Source organism: Manis javanica, chromosome 6, assembly GCF_040802235.1.
Source record: "Manis javanica isolate MJ-LG chromosome 6, MJ_LKY, whole genome shotgun sequence".
NCBI lineage: Eukaryota > Metazoa > Chordata > Mammalia > Pholidota > Manidae > Manis > Manis javanica.
The window spans coordinates 76,490,035-76,511,002 of NC_133161.1; the positions used below are offsets into that span (position 1 = coordinate 76,490,035).

The 20,968-nt window shown below is 35.3% G+C and overlaps 1 protein-coding gene across 4 annotated transcripts in view; it reads left to right on the plus strand.

Annotated features, from left to right (window-relative positions):
• ELAPOR2 (endosome-lysosome associated apoptosis and autophagy regulator family member 2) overlaps window positions 1-20,968 on the plus strand; it is a 206,715-nt gene that overhangs the window by 128,116 nt on the left and 57,631 nt on the right. For 3 of the 4 annotated variants that reach the window (XM_073238899.1, XM_073238896.1, XM_073238898.1), the window contains exons 7-12: window positions 136-288; window positions 888-976; window positions 12,272-12,464; window positions 13,849-13,977; window positions 17,516-17,606; window positions 18,282-18,384. In XM_073238899.1, the coding sequence (XP_073095000.1) occupies window positions 136-288; window positions 888-976; window positions 12,272-12,464; window positions 13,849-13,977; window positions 17,516-17,606; window positions 18,282-18,384 (758 nt within the window). The remainder of the gene's footprint in view (window positions 1-135; window positions 289-887; window positions 977-12,271; window positions 12,465-13,848; window positions 13,978-17,515; window positions 17,607-18,281; window positions 18,385-20,968) is intronic. The other variant, XM_073238897.1, reaches the window with a different exon arrangement.

The following is a 20,968-nucleotide window of genomic DNA, read 5'->3' on the forward strand; positions in this document are numbered from 1 at the left end:
TTAATGGGATAAAGGATTTAGGCTGAGCTTACTTTTGTATCTTCCCTGTCACTTCTGGTGGAAGCAGCAAGAAGAGTGGATTTTCTTGCTTCTATTGGCCTCCCCCTCCCATACTCTGTTTTCCTTACCACACAGGGGTGGCATATACATCAGAATGCTTTCCATGCAAGCCGGGCACCTTCAGCAACAAGCCAGGTTCATTCAACTGTCAAATTTGTCCCAGAAACACCTTTTCTGAGAAAGGAGCTAAAGAATGCATAAACTGTGATGAGAACTCCCAATTTTCAGGTAGGATCGGTCTTTGCCAATTTATGCTCTTTGTTCTTATTTTTCTGAATTTATGTTTGTCAAGAGAGCATAGTAACAAGCCAGAAGTCACATGTAAAATATGAGGGGAACAGTGGGCAGAAACCAAAGTGAATTGATATTGAATGGATATAATATGACTTGCTGATACTGCTTTCTGCAGGACTTTCCCCCTTTACCTGTGATTGTTTCTATTCCACACCCACAGGTAATTTCTTTGGATATGTTTATACTAATCTAAAAAAATTTCATATTCTACATTTAGATGATTTGTTGGCATAGAGATATTCTTAGAAACTTTTAATTTGTTCCATATTTACAATGTTCAGTGATAATATAACTGTCCTTGTGGATAAACTATGATATGCACCTTGTGTATTATAGAAACGTTTATAGCTTTGGGGAAAATAAAAATGCAGGCTTTTATTTTCTGTAGGCCTAGCTGTTCTACCTGAATTTCTCTAGTAAGGTTATTTATACTTTTTAGTTGTCTGCTTTTTTTTTGTTTTGTTTTGATTTTTGCCTCACCTTAGAGTCACAGTGTAAACAATTCATTTCTGAAGTGCATTTTTATGTTGCAGAGGAAGGATCGGGCAAATGTATGGAGCGACCTCCCTGTACCACAAAAGACTATTTCCAGATCCACACTCCGTGTGATGAAGAAGGAAAGGTATAAGCTCTGTTCAGTCAACTCCATCCCTTTTTTATCCAATTTGAGCAAACTCTAATTTGTTCATGAGAAACTTAAATGAGCTGATTTATAACACATGTATTTAAGAAGTATAGAGAAAATACAGAAATTTACATTCTGAAGTCTACCTTCCTGGGTTTGCTTTTTCACACCTATTACTTATAAGTGCTGTGGGTAACTTATTTGCTCTTAGTCTCAGTTTTTTCACCTGTAAAATGGGACAAATATTAGTATCTACTTCAAAAGGCTGCTATGAGAATACGTGTGATACTCAATTTAAGGTTCCTTAGCACAGTGCCTGGCACATAATGAGTGCTCAATAAATTACGGCTATTTTTAACAGTTATATTTTTTCAGAAGTAATAAAATCAGGAGGAGCGCAGCCTTAAAATCTTTACTGTGACTCACATGATGGAAATAACCTGTAATTTGTCTTTTTTTATTTATTTTATTTCTAATTGTTTGGTTACTCAATAGATTTGGTTAATAAGTGCCCTGTAGCCATAGGCAAATTCAGTTATGGTAAATTACTGTGTAAATGCATTTAGAAAACAAAGTAATTACCATTTACACAACATTTAGCCAGAGGAAGAATGCACACACAAACTCTGTAGTTGACATGCCATTCTCTTAAAGAGCCTATAGTAGCCTATGTCAGACTGAGAAACTAAGATTAAAAAATTATTTACATCTTTGAAATAATGACATTTAATTTCTGTCTTAGTTTGGATGATACACGTAGATGTCAGTATTTCTTTATTAATTTTGTATCCTTAGGTTCTGATCTATAATTTTTATAGATTTATTTGATTTATTATTTATGGTTTGTGTAATTTATGTGATTATTAATCTTACCCTTAGTCCTAAGTTTACTTTTTTAACGAACTTACTTTTGAAAGCTTAAGACCAAGTACATTCTAGTATTTATAATAGAGCAAGTCCTTTCTAACTCAGAATAATTTAAGGGAAGGATAGTTTAAATCAGTGGAAAATTTCAGTGATTAGGAGTATCCCTATTACTTTTAATAAGAATAGTAATTCAAAGTAACAGCTTTTAGGTGACAGGAATTAAGCATACAGTCTTGATGGCCCTACCATAATTACCAAGTAAGGGCTATTTCTATTTAGAAAATATATGTAGAGAGTCAGTAATATGGGTTGAAAGTAATTTAGAATAATTTTTTTATAGCTAAACTTTCCTTAGCTAATTTACCTTATTAATAAATAAGGCAAATTAAACTTAGTTTGTTCTATGTGATAATTATTAATTCTGCATACCAAGGCTTAAATGAATGAGATTAATATACAAATGGATCTTGTCTTTGTGATAATGGAAGTATTCAAAAGTCACATATTTATTATATCAACAAATAGTTTATTATGTCAGTGAATTCTGTGATAAAATCTAGTTAACCTGAATCTGAGGTAAGTAAAGCCATATATTAAATGTAGAATACATAGAATACACACACACATACATGTGTGTGTGTACATGCACCCACAGGCATGTTGTGTAAATACATACACACACATATTTTTCTGCTCAGTCTGGGTGAACTCTGAACATGTTCTTGGTACAGAACAAAACAATGTACTAGCACTCCATAAACTCAGTGATTCTTTAAAAAATGATTAAAGACTTATTTCAAGATAATGTTTCTACCTACAGAAGTAAACAAAAGACAATGGGACTAAATAACAGATACAGTGAAGATGTATAGATTACACATGTGAAATTAAATTTTTCCCTATTTTTGTTTATTCCAACATTTTCATTTTGTTTTGGTTTCATCTTTTTAAAAGGTATTTTTTTAATTTTATTTGCTTATTTTTTCAAGGTATCATTGATATACACTCTTATGAAGGTTTTATATGAAAAACAATGTGGTTACTACATTCACCCATATTATCGAGTCTCCTCTGCACCCCATTGGGTATCTTTAAAAGTCACTGTCCATCTTTAAAAGGTATTTTATTCTTGCTTTGAATAGCTGGGTGATTGGTTGGTAGTTTAATGATGTTTCCCAGGTAGTCCAATGGCTGTGTTTTGGACCTTTTGTCCTGTCATACTCTTGTTTTGACTGAAATTAACACAACTGTTGTATGAAGAAAGACAGAATTTATTCAAAGTCTAACCAAGGATCATAGCCTGGGAGGACAGTCAGTCAGAGTTCTGATCCGACTGCTCCAAAACCCCTTTTCTGGATACAGTTTATATACCTTTTTAAACAGGGGATACTGCAGGACAAGAGGTTACATTAATCATGTATCAAAGTGGTGTGTCAAGGATACATCTTGGTTAGCATCTTAAAGGAACATACTGTGCACATTCCGACGCTATGGGTATGACAGGAGGTGAGGATCAGGACTGCTAATCATTCTCCTAAAGAATTCTACCAAGGACATGAGAACTGGACACCCATCCATGTGATTTTCTTGGAGCACTCCAGGCTGTTTCTCTTTTCTGCCATGGGTAAGGCGCTATGGCAGTCTTGTTGACACAGGTGAGAATGGCTGATGGCATCTTCACAGCATAGCATGAGTTAATCTGGCTGATGTAAGACCTCTTCAGCTGGCATAGCTCTCCTTTCTGGGGGGACCTCCACGGGGAACCATAAGAATTTTATTTCACTTTTTTTTCCCCACGTATTTGGAAAGGCCCATTAGGGAAATGGCTGTTGGGGTATACAGGCTTTGAACATTGTAATTTATATAACACAGGAATGTTCAAAGTTTCTGTGTCATTTTGAAGCTTATTTAATTGCTTCCTGCCTATAGGGGATGTTTTTCAGGAAAATTTTAATTGATAACTGGAGCCATTCTAATCCTGCTTAAGAGATTCTCATTAACATCATGAAAAATATGGAATGCCTACTCATTCATTCATTTATTTAGTGAATCTTTACTGGGCACTGGTTGTATACAGAGTGCTGGGTGATGTGAGTAGAGCCAAGGATAGTCTGAGGAAGGTGATAATTGTCTCCATAGATTGTAGAGCAGGGATTGTCAAACTTCAGTGTGCATCGCATTCACCTGGAGGTTGTCCCTGATATTCTTGGATCTCGGTCAGGCCCTGAGAATTTACATTTCTAACAAGTTCCCAGGTAATTTCCACAATTCCCTGGTAATTCTGATATTGCTGGTCCAGGATCTCAGCAATTTGAGAACCACTGTCCAGACTTAGAAGAAGAGACAGTCTGTTAAAGAAAATGAATTATTATTTACAATTGGGGTTAGGGCTTCAGCATTGAAGCCTGTTTTATGGGGATCTGACACAAAGCTGTATAAAACCTAGGCAACAGCATGCAGGAGAATGTTTCTGGAAGAGCGAGTCAGAGGCTGGGAGGGATCCTGGTGTGTCTGAAGAATTAAAGGGATTTGAGTGTGACTATAATGTGGGGGTTTGGGTGGGGAGTCACATTAGATGCAACTAATGACCAAGGCTACTGTTGGAATAGGCATAGTTTCATAGTAGTGAGTTAACTGGTAATTTTTATGTATGTTTTGTTTTCAAAAGGTTGCTTGGAACCCAGTTTTTACATATATTGAGGTATACCCATTAGCTCCATACAAATACATGCACAGATTCAGTGCTTGAGATTGGATCTCAAAAGAATGTTGACCTGTTATAGTGGACAGGAATTCATCAAGAGAAGATGTCTTTTAATGTTAGTAACATCAGCAAATTTCTCTGTAAAATAGGAAATTTGATCAAGGTGAACTTTATTCCAAAAAATAAAAAAAGAGGAGCAGTTTTCAAACTATGGAGGCATTAGCCCTCAGCTATGAACCAAAGTATGCTAGGAGGAAACAAAGAGAGGGGTCATTTTTTACAGTTAAATTTCCTGCCCAAGTCCCCACTCAGGTCCATTTATGCAAAGAAAGATGCACATTTGTTTAGTTCTGATTAGGTAATACAAGTCACAACTGATCACTTAAGTTCCCGGCTGTTATCTGTTTAGTAGAAACACAACAGGAACTGGTTCTGCTTTAGAGAGTAGACTTCAGTTTGTGGTTAACTGAGGGCACAGGATTCATATGTGGTCTCCTGTTAATACATGGCCATCAGTGGCCTCAGTTAGCCTGATGGAATCCATCTTGTTTTCTGGTATAGCTGGATTTTGGGAGAGACAGAACTCATTGGTTTTGTTTTATTTTCATAGTAAGATATTTGATAAACCTTTCCATGACCTCCCTGTAGATAAGATGGAGAATTGTGGACAAATGATATAGTTAACTAGGCACATGGCTAATTGAAGAACTATATGTGAAACATTTGATTGAATAAATGGATTATCAAATGGAATGTAGTTCCTAATAACTAGGAGTGTAGTTGGTATCATGTATTTGTTGTAGGAATATAAATTAAAAAATATATATGCATTTCTAACTCATACCAAGAAGAATATGAGTTCAAATGATTTTTTTCAACATGTTATTCAAAAATCCTTAACTTGCATGAAGATGTTAGGAATAAGTATATCAAATTGTAAATCAGTAAAACTGGGAAGAATGATAAAATTAAGATTCAGAAAGACTCCAGTGTGCTTGAGCAATGAGCTCAAGCTAATAAAATCAAATTTTATTTGTGTCAAAGGAAGTCTCAGAAATAAATATATTTAGAAAGGAGAAAGCATTAACTTGCTAAAAGGGTTTCCTAGAAGACCTGGCTCACCAAATAAAAATGCAACAGACATTTAAAGAGAAAAAAAATTAAGGGTACTTAGTTTTTAATTAAGGTGTTCATGGTTGAAAAGTCACTCACTTGTTTATCATATCAATAAAGTTTGTCTCATACCTGTTTGCAAAACTCAGGGGAACACATTGTTTGTTAGAGAGTCAGAAACTTAAAGAAAAAGCTTAAGGTTTTATATATTTTGGGGATGAGAACTAGACAGAATAACTTTTTTTTGGTTTGTTTTATCTCAGGGTAAAATGTCCCCCCCACACCCCCAACTGATTGTGGGATGTGATACACGTTTCCTTTTAATGGTGACAAAACAAGGTGTCAGTTTTGCTTCTGGATGTGGGAATTATCATAAAATTCATTTAATTTAAAAAATACTTTTCAGAATTGGAATTGGCAAGGGCAGGGCAGGCATCTTTTGACTCATGTGACTGGAAAGTCAATATAGAGCAAACAATTTTAGCAAGACACTCCCCTGCCCTTCCCATTGATATCCTTGGCTCCATTTGATTTCATTCTCAGACAGGCTTTTCCCTGTGGTACCTGATACCCACTGGCATCTCTACCCAAGCCACTGTTCTCACAGCTTTTGCTCACAGGAACACAGACCACAGTTACACTAAACACTCTGATTGGTTCATGATCTCATATCAGACGAGCCATTCTGTCTAGTAGCATGGAAAACTCTTGTTAGGCAGCTTAGTTTGCCTGCTGAACTATGTGGTTGGGGAAGTCAGACCTTAGAACTTCCTGTTCCTTTCAGTATCACATGAGTTGGATCCTAAAGAGAAAAAATGGTATCTGTTGCCACAATAAAAAGAGAGGGATTCTGCGCAGGTTCACAGACCCATCCACTCTCACATGACATAAATAGATCTGGCAAGATTGTCTTGATATACAGGCAGTCCTCACAGAACTTTGTACATACCTCTTGATACTTACATAGTAATCATAGAAGGTTTGCTAGTGTTTTGGTATCCAGTCACTTCATTTCAAATACTTAAAGATGACCATTTGTTACATCAGACTCTCATCTTCCTAAAGACAGAAACACATTCTTAATCATTAAAAAAAGATCTCTAAGCCTGGTAGAGAACCTGGAACACAGGAGGTAGTGAAACATTGTTTGAATGAATTAACAAATGAGAGAATTAGTAACTGAATGAATGATTAACGCATTTAGAGTGCTGTGTTTTGTGCTTGAGGGCTTGAGGAAATTTTGACAAAATAGACAGTATGTAGAGAAGAGAGGCCAGGATATTAAACTATTTCATATGAAGTATGGTTGAAATTGCTTGGAATATTTTTTCAGGTAGGAAGAAAGAACATGGAGGAATCACAGTAATCTTTCTGATGTTTTTCCTACTTGCCCCAAAGAGATCTGATATTTTTCCTTTGAATACTCATGACATTTCATGTTTCTCTTGCAAATGGTGATGATGACACTGATGGTAATAGTAATGATAGCACTGATAGCAGAAGCAGCTATCATTTACATAGTTGTGTGCATATTTGCTGTGTGTGTGTGTGTGTGTTCAAATACTGCCTCTAATTCTTTTTTTCAACAGCTGTGCAATTTAAACATGATTATACCCAGGTTGCCAGAGAGGAAACTGAGACTTAGTGAGATTAAGTGATTTCCCTAGGGTCATAGTCAAATTGAGTAAATCTTAAGGCTGGAATTCTAACCCAAATCTGTTTTCAAATGTGATGCTTTTATATCCTTTTCATGTATTTCCTTTTTCATATTACAACAGTTTGTGAACCTGTCCAGTCCCTGTTAACTACAATCTCCTTCAGAAGTTTGTCTTAGTAAAATTTAAATTTCCCTAGGGCTTCCCTGTACGTACAATAGGTACTTAATAAGAATTTCCTAAGTAGTAAGTTTAAACATTTGAAGGGAAGTCTTAGAAAAGAAAAATTAGAGTTTTCTGGTTTATTCCATAGGCATAACTCAGGCTAATCAGGCAAACTTACAGAAGGTAAGTTCCAGGGGTACATAATGATGGTCTAACAAGCTGATCTGCCCAATTTTGGGACAGCATATTGTCAAGTAGGAAACTTTGTGCCAAGGCAAGAAGCATGCCTGGAAGGGAAGGATGTCTTCAGAGGGAGCCTTTTTGAGAGGAGACATTCGACTGTGTAACTTAGTCATCTCTTAGTCTAGGGAATTCCTGGATCATCGACTGCTTGCTAGTGTTTTGCTATCTGATTGTCTAGTCCTTTCTATACCCTTTAGTGAACTTTGATATTAAAAATTATTCCTGATGCTCACTGTTGATAAGATCATACTTCTGAATTTTAAAGCAAGAGTAAGATGTAGGGGACATTAAAAAATGGGGTATGAAAGGATACAGGTTTTCAGTCTGCCTTTCTTTCTAAGTGGTTTGAGCAGGTCAGATGTACTTGGAGCCCATGTTTCTTAATTAGGATGATGGGAAAACACTACAGCATTTCTCAGTGATTTAGGTGTTCTAAATTGTTTAAAATAAAAATTTTATAATAGACTTCTTGAAGATACTTTTTAAAAAACAGCTCTACTGAGATATAATTCTCATATAATACAGTGCATCCATTTAAAGTGTCAGTTTAGTGTTTCCACCCCAATCTAATTTTTAGAACATGTACTTGCCTAAAGCCCTGACTAGAACCCCCAGTACAATGCTAAATCCCTATGGTGTCTTCTACATAAGGAAAGAGAGAAGGACACAGGCTTTTCAAAAAGCATCTAGAAAGGGGCAAGGAGGTAACCACAAGGGAAAACAGAAAATAGCAGAGGCATCAGAGAAAAGGAATCCAAGTGAATGCTGATATGTAAGTGGGTGGACTGAAGACATGAATGTTCCTCTGAAAGAAGGGACAAATACAACTTGGCTAAATGGTGTTGGTAATTCTGAGAGAAACAAATGATGAATGCCCAGTGGCTTACAGCTGGAAAGGATCAAGGTTTGGGAAAGGCAGGGAGGCAAGCAATAGTCTGCCTGGTTGGGAACATCTGAGCTAGAACAGTATGGAACACAAGGCAGCTAGGTTGGAGTAGCAGTTGGGACCCTTTTCAAGCACATGTAAATTAGCTCTGATGAATTCAACCAGTGTGCAAAGCCTTACTTCATTTGTGCAGGGACATTTGCAGGGAGAACACTAGCAACCATGGACAAATCCAGTCCCAAAATTTGTCTAAATTTTAGTCCTCTCAGTCTTGTATTTTATTTTATTTTATTGAGAGGACATCTCTCATATTCATTGATCAAATGGTTCTTACCAACAATAAAATTCTGTATAGGGAACTCAAAGCACAGTCATTAATCAACCCCAAGCCTATATCTCAACAGTCTCCAATCTTCTGAAGCATCACAAACAAGTTCTTACATGGTGAACAAGATCTTACATAGTGAATAAGTTCTTACATGGTGAACAGTGCAAGGGCAGTCATATCACAGAAACTTTTGGTATTGATCATGCATTATGACCTATAAACAATCAGGTCAAATATGAATATTCGTTTGATTTTTGTACTTAATTTATATGTGAGTCCCACATTTCTCCTTTATTATTATTATTATTATTTTTTTTTTTTTTAAATAAAATGCTGAAGTGGTAGGTAGATGCAAGATAAAGGTAGAAAATATAATTGAGTGCTGTAAGAGGGCAAATGTAGATGATCAGGTCTGTGCCTATAGACTAAGTATTAATCCAAGCTAGACAAGGGCAACAAAACATCCACGGATGCAGAAGATTTCTCTCAAAACAGGGGGGGGGTGAGGTTCTAAGCCTCCCCTCTGTTGGTTCCCAATTTCTCTCCTGATGGCCCCCCTGCGACTGTGCCTGTTTTAGGTTGTTCTTTTAGGAATCTTACCCGTCTCTGGCTAACCAGTCATCTTCCGGGGCCATACAGGGAAATGTGAAGTTGGTAAGTGAGAGAGAAGCCATATTCTTTGAAAAGGTTAGCTTTTTACTTTGCAGATTTATGCCCTGTGGCTTCTATGCCCAGCATTTGTCTTGAGGTATCTTTATCACTTGGAAGAATTGTGATACTCGGTAATTTCTGATATGAGGCACTAATTCTTCTAAAGAGTTGTAATTAGGAAGGAAGAAGAAAAGCTATAGAAGTAGCAGACAGAAGAAAACATGGGAAGATTGATTATTTCTTTGACATATCTTTTTGTAGAGTAACATAAGCATGTATAGGTTTTAAACTACTAATTAAATTGCGCACATACATTAACATAATAGGAATACAGCTACATAACAAAAGCAGACCTATAATTACCAGCCATATCCAGTGAATCTTGTATTTTATTTTGATATGAGAAGCAGCTTTCCATTGCTATCTCCATGTGTTTCTTAAAAGCGTATTTAATTCATGCTTAGTATAAATATATTTGAACACTATAGCTCTTCTGTAAACCTAAGGGCACCCTGGTAAGTTTTGCTCTATTAGGGTTTGGGTTTTATAAAACATTTCTTAATTTTATCTAAACTTGCCAAAGAATGAACTGACTGTTGGTTTTTCACTTGCACTATAAGCCATCTGGTGCTAAGTATCACTAATATTAATTATTGTCTTTCCCCAGTCAGCCAGACTTGAAAACATCTGTCCACATTAGGAAGAGAGGCACAGAATCAATCTGCCATGTGAAACAAGAGGCTTTGTAAATTAAACTTTTACTATAGAGCATTTGAAATTTGACTTCTTAGTGTTTAAACTTAGTGCACATTCTCTAATTCACCATTATTTACTGTGCTTGGATTGAAAATCATGTGGTTAGCTGACTTGTCAAAAATATATTTCCCTATTTTGTTTTTTTACCCTTACCAGACTGACTTTCTTGACTAGTGCTACTTTACTGTTTTCTTAGCTCTGTATGACTTTTGAGCTAGTGGTTTAACAGCTCCTATCCAGAGCTTCCTCATTTACAAACGTGAGGATAATGATCCTGGCTTCTCCAAGTGTTGGAGGTCACATGAGCCTCCAGGATCAGTCCCCAGGGCTCAGCCTCAGCACTGCCCCACCTCCCAGCGGTAACCAACAATTCCCATCACACCGAACTCAGTAGCTCACACCTAACTCAGTGCAACTTCAATTGATTTCAAAATAAAGCAGCAAATTTGTGAGTTGACTAAGATTCGAAATTTGTTTTTTATACTTGTTAAGCCAGAATTTTACAAAGACAAACCCTCAAGTACAATGATGTATCATTGGCTTAGATTCTCTAAATTTATATTGCCTTTCTCAGGGGACTTGAGAACCCCTTAGAGATATAGGATCTAGTTTATGTTTCAGTTCTTTAGGAAGCTCCAGCAGGAGCAGCCGTCCTTTCACAGATGGTAAGAGAGAGGCAGATGGGTGAAGTGGCTGGTTAACTGTATCATGACGTAGGCCATAAAATGAATGTGGAAAGAGTTGTAAAAGGAAAAAAAATGTTATTTTTAATTCTGTTGAATGTCTACCTTTCAAAGCATCTTCTTAAGCATCCTTCTTCAGATAAGGTAATTTACTTCCCATAAGAGAATACACTGAGAATGAAATTGAGTGACCTAGAGGGTTTACTATACATAACTTTCCATTAACTGAAAAAAGCTATAGAGAATTGCCTTTAATTTTGGTTTTGCAGCTTCAGTATTAGCCTTATTATTGCAGAAGTTGGTTTGAAGGAGAAAGAATACCCTCAGGAGATTATATGTCTAATGAAGGAAACCTTAGTCTTTTCTTGAAAACTGTATTTAGTTATGAAGTTATTTATATTTCCCTTTGCATTTAGAATTCTTTTTTCCCCACTGAACATATCACATTTGTTTGTGAAATGGCTAACTCATTTCATGTTTCTAATTTCAAAATGAGAATAATTTTATAATCACAAGTTACTGGGTTTGTCTGAGTCATAGCTATTTTGTTGAATTTTGCTTTGTGTGGAGGTGTATGCACAAGTAAGAAAGATGAAAAAATCAAGTTTAAAAGACTTCTCTCCTTGAGTGTAGAGGCTGTCTTAGTCCTGATGTTAGGAGCGAATGCAACAGGGTCTAAATTATAGAAATATAGTCACAGCTCTTGAAGTCCAACATCAGGTTATTTGAAAAGACTCAGAGCAAATACCAGTATTTATGTTATAAAAGGATTGAAATGTGAAGATTTTTAAAAATATTCTTTTTTAAAAATAAGTCTTTTCTTTTGTGATCATGATGTCCAAAGCATGCTGATGTGTGCAGTGGGTGAGGGAAAGGAAGAGAGTAGTGTAGGTCTCAGAATGAAAAAGATTGCCTCTGCATAGAAACTGTTATGGAATAAAGTGAATAAGTGGCTGGAAGAATAAGGGCTATAATCATGTTATCTATATTTTAAAGAGGAATTTCGCGATGAGGAACTTGTTGTGTTTGAGATAAGGCTGCCTGTAGGTTAGGGTAAAAACATTTGGAAGTGAAGAATATTTCCTCACCAGTTTTTTTCTGTCTCATTTTGATACTAATGTTTTAGATTCTCTTTAGCTGGTCTCTCTGTTCTTGCACTACTTGGACTTTTCCTAGGTTGTCAGTTTAACATTATTGTAATAGGAAGTAAAGCAAATAAAGCTTGTTATATAACGTGCAAGCTTGTTTTGCAGACACAGATAATGTACAAGTGGATAGAGCCCAAAATCTGCCGGGAGGATCTTACAGATGCTATTAGGTTGCCCCCTTCTGGAGAGAAGAAGGATTGTCCACCTTGCAACCCTGGATTTTATAATAACGGATCGTCTTCTTGCCATCCCTGCCCTCCTGGAATGTTTTCAGATGGAACAAAGGGTAGGATATCAACTGGTCCAAAAATTAAACCTTTAGCAAAATAATATTGTTGGACTTTGTGATCATGTTTAAAATGATATTTCTTATGGAACAATTCTTTATAAACACACTTTTCTTATAGAGACTAAAGAGTTGAGAAGTAGAGTAATGGAATCGTGAGGCTGCAATGACTTATCATAGGGATAGCTTTCTCATGGTATTTTGTTTAACACCTCCTAATGAGATGACTTGCTGCCTTTGGATAGTGATAAGAATATTCCACCATAATAAGTGATTAAGGATAAGCACTCCTTTTCCAGTGTGTGTGTGCACATATATTAATACAAGCTTAGAATATAACATATTTCAGCTGTGGAATAGTGAGTCACAGTCTGTGCTACAATAATGGCAAGAACTGTTCTTTTTGATCAAAGGGCATTAAAATTGTCCCTAAATAAATTGTTTCAAAGTGTACAGTTGGGAAAATTTTACTTGATTATAGCCATGCCATGTATTTAATATCCAGAGCCTTTGAGAGAGAGCATATAAAAGGACTTGAGAGTCAAACTGACTTGGGTTTGAATCCTCATCCTGCAGGCTACCAATGTATGATATATTAAAATTGCTTAAACATTTTGAACCTCAGTGTCCTCATCTGTAAAATTACGGGTAATAATATCTAGCTCAGTCATCATTGAACAGGTTATGTAAAAATGTCTCCTGTAGTACTTTGGTACCAGGAAATGTTTGCTTAATGAACATTTTCTCTCCCTTCTCTTACTGATATGATAATGCAAAATGCTTGGGTAAATTAAAGAATGGTTGAAAAAAGACCCTTCAATTTCAATGTTGCAAATGTTTAAATCAGGCTTATTTATAAACTGAACTCTTTCCAAACCCCTCAATTCCCAGTATCATTTTTCAATGTAGCCAATATTTTGAATTTCAAGTAATCAGTCCATAATCAAATGGCATGATATTCTGTTAATTTTAATAACTGATAGAAATGGTGAAATATTTTCTTATTCAAGAATTGGAGGGAGTTTGATTCTAAATCACATCTAAAAGAACTTGTTTTAGAATTACTCTTGGCTTGTGGGGTGTAATTCAGTATTAGCAGTTACTCGAGAAATAACGGGAAAATAATTTTAAAAGATTTTTATATTTGTTCTTTTCCTTTTCCATGTTAGTCAGGCATATGTGCACATATTATATCCAGAATTATTGTTCTTTCCAGATTGCTTCGAAAAGATTTCTTAAGGGAGTTGGTGGCCCAGTATCTCTCCTTCCCACTTCCCTCTCTGCTAACTAAAGTTTGGTAGTGCTTGGTTTTTATAGTTAAAGAGGAAGAGGAATTTGTATGGATGCAGTTTAATTGCAATTGTTCACCCATTGTGTCCTGTAGAATGTAGGCCGTGTCCAGCAGGAATGGAGCCTGCACTTGGGTTTGAATATAAATGGTGGAATGTCCTTCCTGGCAACATGAAAACTTCCTGCTTCAATGTTGGGAATTCAAAGTGTGATGGAATGAATGGTGAGTTCAAAATCAGCCTTCAAATACATTTTGGCAATACAGACTCTTGGGCTCAGCTCTCTAAAACATACTAAATATGGGTATAAGGAACTTCAATCTTGTCATTTGATCAGGCCTGTCTTCTAGCCTTTACATCAAATAATAAATGCAGTGTCATAGCCAGATGACTTTCCTATAAGAGTATAAATGATTTTGCATGTTTTTGGAGTCAGATTTGAAGTAGATGTTGAGGATCATCATTTTTGGCTATAAATACCAGAATATATCACCAAGGGAAGGAATGAAATCTATGTTGTTTGCCATTTTGAAGGATAGTATGACAGCATTTCTGCCCAGATTGACTTAGTCTGGCTCAGCACTTAGCCATAGTATGAGGTTAAATCATCTCCTCCTACCAGGCCTGTGAAATCTATGACCATGTTTACAAAATTTATATGACCCCCACTTACAGAAAACTAGGAAATAGATGGCAAAGTTCTATATGATGGTTGCTGAATTTTGTTTTAACATTTTAAGTGCTTGGGGATCCTAACATTTAGTTGTTCTGCAATATTTGTTGGTTGAATGAATGACAGTATCTATGTATGCATTTTTTAACTTGATGCTAGGAGTAGGTGTTATAAAAACTAGGGTTTTATACCAAAGTGCATCCTTTACTCTTATCAGCTCACTTTTTCTCCATGTTATATTTGATATTGTAAAAAAAAACCTTGCTCTTTATTTGCATCTGCTTTAAATCAGTACTTATCCAAAATGAACAGACTTCAGATGTAGGAAGTGAGTTGTAAACATGAGTACAGAGGTTGACAAATAGTAGGTCCTTGAATAATGTTGGTTAAGCAGATGAATAAAGAAGAGAAAGACAAAGCCTTAATATATAGTGAACATCATGAAATACTAATCTTTATTGACCAATAATCCCACTTCAAGGAAGTTTTCCTAAGGGAGAAGAAGAAAAAATACAATTATTATTATCTGACCATGAGGGTTTGTGTTCCTAAAAGATCCTGTGACTGAATTCCTAGTTGAGAAACTTAACACCTATTCGAAAAATTAGTTCGGGGAGGCAAAGCATTGAATGACTCTCTAAAAGCATCAGTACATTTGTGTGTATGTGTGTGTGTGTGTGTGTGTTTGTGTGTTCACTTAGTAGGAAAGATTATCTGGAACTTTTGACTTTTTAGAGGACTTACTCTTAGTCTAACTCATGATAATACTTCATTTACTTGCTTCTTTAACTGGAGGCTAAAATTTAAATTTTTGCTAATTTTCAGAAGTGCTCAATTTTTAAGTGCACATCTGTGCAGTACTTGTATGTGACACTGGAATAACAAATAGGAATATGAAAAATGCAAAGATAAAAGGTGCTGTATATTTTTGTGATTAGGTGGTTCAGTAACCAAACTTGAGAGGAGTACCACACAAAAGAATGGGGTCAAAGCAAGAAATCCAGGTGCAGCCTGTCTCATGAGGTAGTTTCTCAGCTATAAAGTTCAGGGGATGTTCTTTGGCCAGCTTGGCTTTGTAACTTGCAGTGCTTTGAGATTCATGTATTCTCAGCCAGAATTATGCACAGTTGCAGAACAGATGTTTAGAAGTAAATCTATATGTGCTGGAATTTTTCATAAGAGGAATTCAAAGTTTGGTGAAAGGCTACTGTTATTCATGAAGATGTCCATTGAGCATTATCTATAATTATAAAAATTAAATAGTCTAAATATTCAACAATAGAATAATGCTTAAGAAAGTTATGCTATACTTGTCATATAAAATGTTATGCAAGCATTAAAAATGGCAGCCATATGGAAAATAATGTTCCAAGACTTCTGAATGTTCCTATTCTCCAACCCATAAATTGTACTTCTGGGAATTTATACTAAGTAAACAATGTGATGTGAAGAAAGATATTATATGCAAGTATGTTGACTCTAACATTTAGGAGGAGAAAAACTAAATTTTCACCAATAGGATAAGATTAAATTAAATCATAATGTAACCATGCAATGTATGTTAAATAATTAAAATTAGATAGAGAAATAATTTTTAATGGGGAAACATTTTCAATATAAAGATTATTAGAAAAATAAGAAGATAATGCTAAATGAAAAAAATCCAAAAACAAAGTAGAGTATACACTGAAATCTAAGGTATAGTAAAAAGAAGTGTACACTAGAAAAAGATTGAAAAGAAATACACCAAAATGTTAAGAAGCTATCACTTGGGAGTGGAAGGTTTCTGGGAAGTATGTATTACTTCACTGTTCTCATTTAGTTTACTATATTTATTAAATATTCTTCCTGGACATTGCTTTCAAAATCAGCATGACAGCACAAATACTGGTTTAGAAATATATTTATTTGACCTAATGATTCTTTCACTGGGATACTTTTCTAGGAAAATACAGAAAACCTTACTCAAAATAAGTTCATTATAGTGTCACTCATATTAGCTAAAAGGCAAATCAATTCAAATAGTTAAATGGGAGACAAGTTCTGTAATGTGAGTGGTTTGGTACATTATGGAAATTAATTATATCTATCAACATAGTAAACTTAATTCAGCATTATGTTGGTGAAGCATTTGTACACAAAAATGCTTATGTAATAATGTTAATTTATAATACCATAATACGAAATGTTACTAACACTAAAATATCAGTGATATCAAATACATATGCATCAAGAAATAGTGAAAGACCTCAAAATGTTAGTAGTGTTTTTTTTTCTGGGTGATGAGATTATAAGTAATTTTAGTCATCTTTAACTTTTTCTGTGGTTTTCAGAATATTATAGTGAATATGATTTCTGAAAACATAAATGATAATATATGGGAGACACTTTCTCCTTTCCTCATTTCAGCCTGGGGTGTGTTGATTGTTTCTGGCAGAGGACAGACCTTCCCTCCGCCGGGTGAGGCTGTATCACTCCACATTATTGACAACTGCTAGCATATTCTCCCTCATTTTCTGTTGACTCCTCAATGAGGTAGACCCTCTCTTGTCTTTCTGTGCTTAATACACATCATGATTCTTGGCACTCACTGAATGCCATTTGAGTGAATAAAGAAGTGAGTGAACGCAGTACAAGAATTAAATTTGGAAGCACCAATACTGTAAACTAAGAAAGAACTCTGGTTCCCAAATCTTCACTGAGTAATTTGAAGTTTCTATTTTCCACTGGTTACCTGAAGACTAAAATTTTCCATCTTAATGTATTAGAACAGATAAAAACTTTCTTTTTCTTTTTAAAATCATACCTCATTGAGAAAGCTGCTCTTAGTTTTCCCATTAAATAACTTTCAGGTAAAAATATACATTACTTGATTCTTCCTGGGTAATCATGTGAAATGTCTTTATTGGCATCTAAGACTCCATGCAGTTTGCAACTGCATTTTAAAAATAGGCAATTCTTTTGGAGTATTTCTAGCTTTGAACATAATCATGAATAGTCCTTTTTTTTTTCTTTAACTTTATTTAAAAAGACTGTTGAAAATCATTAATGGAATTTTTACCAATGAAGATGACTTTTCTCATTTGCAGGTTGGGAGGTGGCTGGAGATCATATCCAGAGTGGGGCTGGAGGTTCTGATAATGATTACCTGATCTTAAACTTACATATCCCTGGATTTAAGTAAGGAAAACCAATTCTGATTCCCTTCTGTAAAAATCCTCATGCCTGTTTCCCTATAGAAATAGATGAAGTAGGACTGCATTTATAAAATACAGTAATATACTTAGCACATAACAAACTGTCATAGGATAATGTATTACATTTAAAATATCTATAATGTATTACATTTAAAAATCAGTGATTGAGAAGCTATAACTATTAGTTGAATATTACTTAGATGAAGCTGAAGGCTTTTAATGGTGTTTTTTCCAAATATAATAAATGTTTCTTGGATGCCTAATGATGAGGCCTTTGTCCAAGTTGTTTGCAGGAATATCTTTTGGTGTATGTATTTATTTTTCTCTCAGTTCTATGTGTAAAGCAGTATGTTACAAGTTGTTTAATCTCATTTTGCTTTAGTTTCCCATATTGAAATTTCCCAGTAGGAGTCTTTTTCTTGCTTTAGGATAGTTTGTAGCATTTACAACCAGGTGAGTCAAGCAGACTCCACTTTGGAACAAAGGGTATGGTGGTGCAGAGTTGGAGTGAGGAAGGAGCTGTGCTGGGGGTAGGGAGGGTAAATAGATGGCGGAGAGAAGAGTGTGGCTTTCAGCCTAATGGAAAAAGTGACTTAATTTTGTTATAGACTCTGTTTAGAACAGACTATAAATATTGTAATTTTAAATTCTCAAATAGACCACCAACATCTATGACTGGAGCCATGGGTTCTGAACTGGGAAGAATAACGTTTGTCTTTGAAACCCTCTGTTCAGCTGATTGTGTTCTGTATTTCATGGTGGTAAGTGAAAAAGTGGCTTTCAAAGGTGGATTTCTAAGCTTAGCATTCTCTTCAAGTGTGGATTTATTTATGCAAGTTGAGATAAGAATGTCACTTTTATTTTTCTTAGGGCCTTCCAAAAACATTAAAAAATGTCTAAAGGAGTTTCTAAGAATTGTGCAATGAAGCCCACAAAGAAACCATTCATTTTTTGTCAGGAGGGCTGAGTGAGGGGGCCTGGGCAACCCACTGAAGTTAGGAATATTGACCTGGTAGAAAATTCCTTCAAAAAATATGCCACCAGAAAATGAAAATTCTTGTCTAGTAACCATCTACAAGTCTAACCATCAGGAAGGGAAAATAATTATTAATAAGTGAGGGCAGGAAATAATGCAGGTGTGGAACATTGGGCAGGAAGGAAACTATTCCTTGTTAAATTTAATAAATGTGGACAAATGACTTTACTAAGTACATGTCAAAATTTTACCCCCTTTTCCTAGTTGTCCTATATATCTCATATCTTGGCTTGAGAAAAGTAGCAACACAGAATTCACGAAGAACTCATGTAGGTATTAGAAAGTCACTGACTGAAATTTTAGTATCATAATTAAGTTTTTCCATCCAAAGATCATTTAGAAGGTGGTTAGCAGTCCATTAACAATTTCCTCTATGGTATACAAAATATATAGAGATTTGAATATTTATTTGTGATTACTAATAGCTTAAATGAAAGCCGACTATTTTGTTCTGAAAGAAAAAAAGACTTTGTGATAGTAAGAGAAGATCATGAGTAATCTTCAACACATCCATCTGTAAGACCACAAATAACCAATAAGTCTTCAATTTTTCCAGCTCTGCCTCCTTATTTCTTTAATCTGTAGTTTCTCTTCATACTCAGGGCATCGCGGAAATTTAGACTCCTAATACCTCAACAACAGTCTCCTGTCAATTCTTCTCTTATACAGCAGAGGCATCCACAGCAAATGTGCCCATTAGCCTCGATGCTCTTAATGTCTGTGGTGGTGGTTCTTAAAGTGTGGTCTCTGGACCATCATCACCAGCATCACCTGGGAGCTTATAACAAATACCAGCTTCTGAGCCTTATCCTAGTCTTAATGAGGGATTCTGGTGAGGGTGCCTAGCAATCTGTATTTTAGAAAACTTGAAGGTAGTTCTGATACACACCAAAGTTCAAAAGCCAATAGCCTATGAACACATTTAAAATTCTTTAAAAGCCATCTCTATGGCTTTTTGTACTGTTTGTCTGCCTCCGTTATCAGACCTACTGTTACTACTGACCCCTATTTGACACCTTGGATTTAATGGAACACCTTCTATTTTTCATTTCTTGTGCCTTGATACTCTAAGCTAGAATGGCACCCTCTTCCTTTTGCTCTTTTGTCTGGTGAACTCCTATTCAAACTTCAGGGGCACCTCAAACTTCACCTCTTCCAGGAAGCTTTCTCTCATTCCTGTAAGTAAAGTTAAACAGTCCTTCCAGCATGCTCCTAAAACCCTTTGAGAAAACCCAGTTTGGCTTATTTATTTTTTAAGTGTGTTTTTAAAAATTGAAGTATACACAGTGATTCAACAGTTACACACCTTATTGAATCCTCACTTCACTGGAACAGTTGCTAGTGTAACGAGTACTACTTACAGAACCGTTGACTATATTCGCCATGTTGCATTTCCATTCCAGTTTTAATTATGTGAATGTATTCCTGTTTATTTTTGGTCTCTTAATTGACCAAGCACTCCTAAAGGGATCACAGGTGTACTTATTTTAGTAAATCAATCAGAGTTTTTAGCTCATAGCAGATTCTGTGAGTTTTTTTCCCCTCTGTGATTTGGTCTCCCCATAGGATTTTTTTAGCTATCAATAAAATAGCATATAACAATGTTTTAAAAATCAGTAATGTTTTACAAGTATAAGATGGCATTGTTTGCAGCAATGCAATGAATTTCACTTATTATTGGAACGCATATCCAGAAGGATGGTGTTTAACAAAGTATGATCTGTATATATATATATATTTTTCCCTTCCCTCCCCCGTATGATCTGTATATTATGATTTCCTTTTCGGAAGCGCCATGTATGATGATTTGGTCATTTGGTAATGTGGGGAATTCTGTGATGTATGACAAGCATATTCTGTTATTCTTATTTGTGGTGTAAACTCAAGATGCACCTCTTTATAACATATCTGATTACTTTATAACATGGTTGACTCATATGTTTATATCACAGAAAGAAAGAGATGTGCCTTGAATTTATGCCACTGTATTATCAACACCCCAGATAACTAACAGAAGCCTATCCAAATTCCTAAGTCCTCTAGTAGGATTTCTGCAGGGAAGACTAATTAGAACATTCAAGGAGCCTTGGTTTTCATTTCAAATAAATTGAATGTTTAATGCATTATTTGGTTGACTTATATTTGTTTTCTGACCATTTCTAACCATGTTAATGACATTGGTTGGGATGTAAAACATTTGTAAAATATTCTGAATTATTTTTTAAGTGTGTTTTTAAAAATTGAAGTATACACAGTGATTCAACAGTTACATACCTTATTGAATCCTCTAGGCTTAGCTAAGAAAGGCA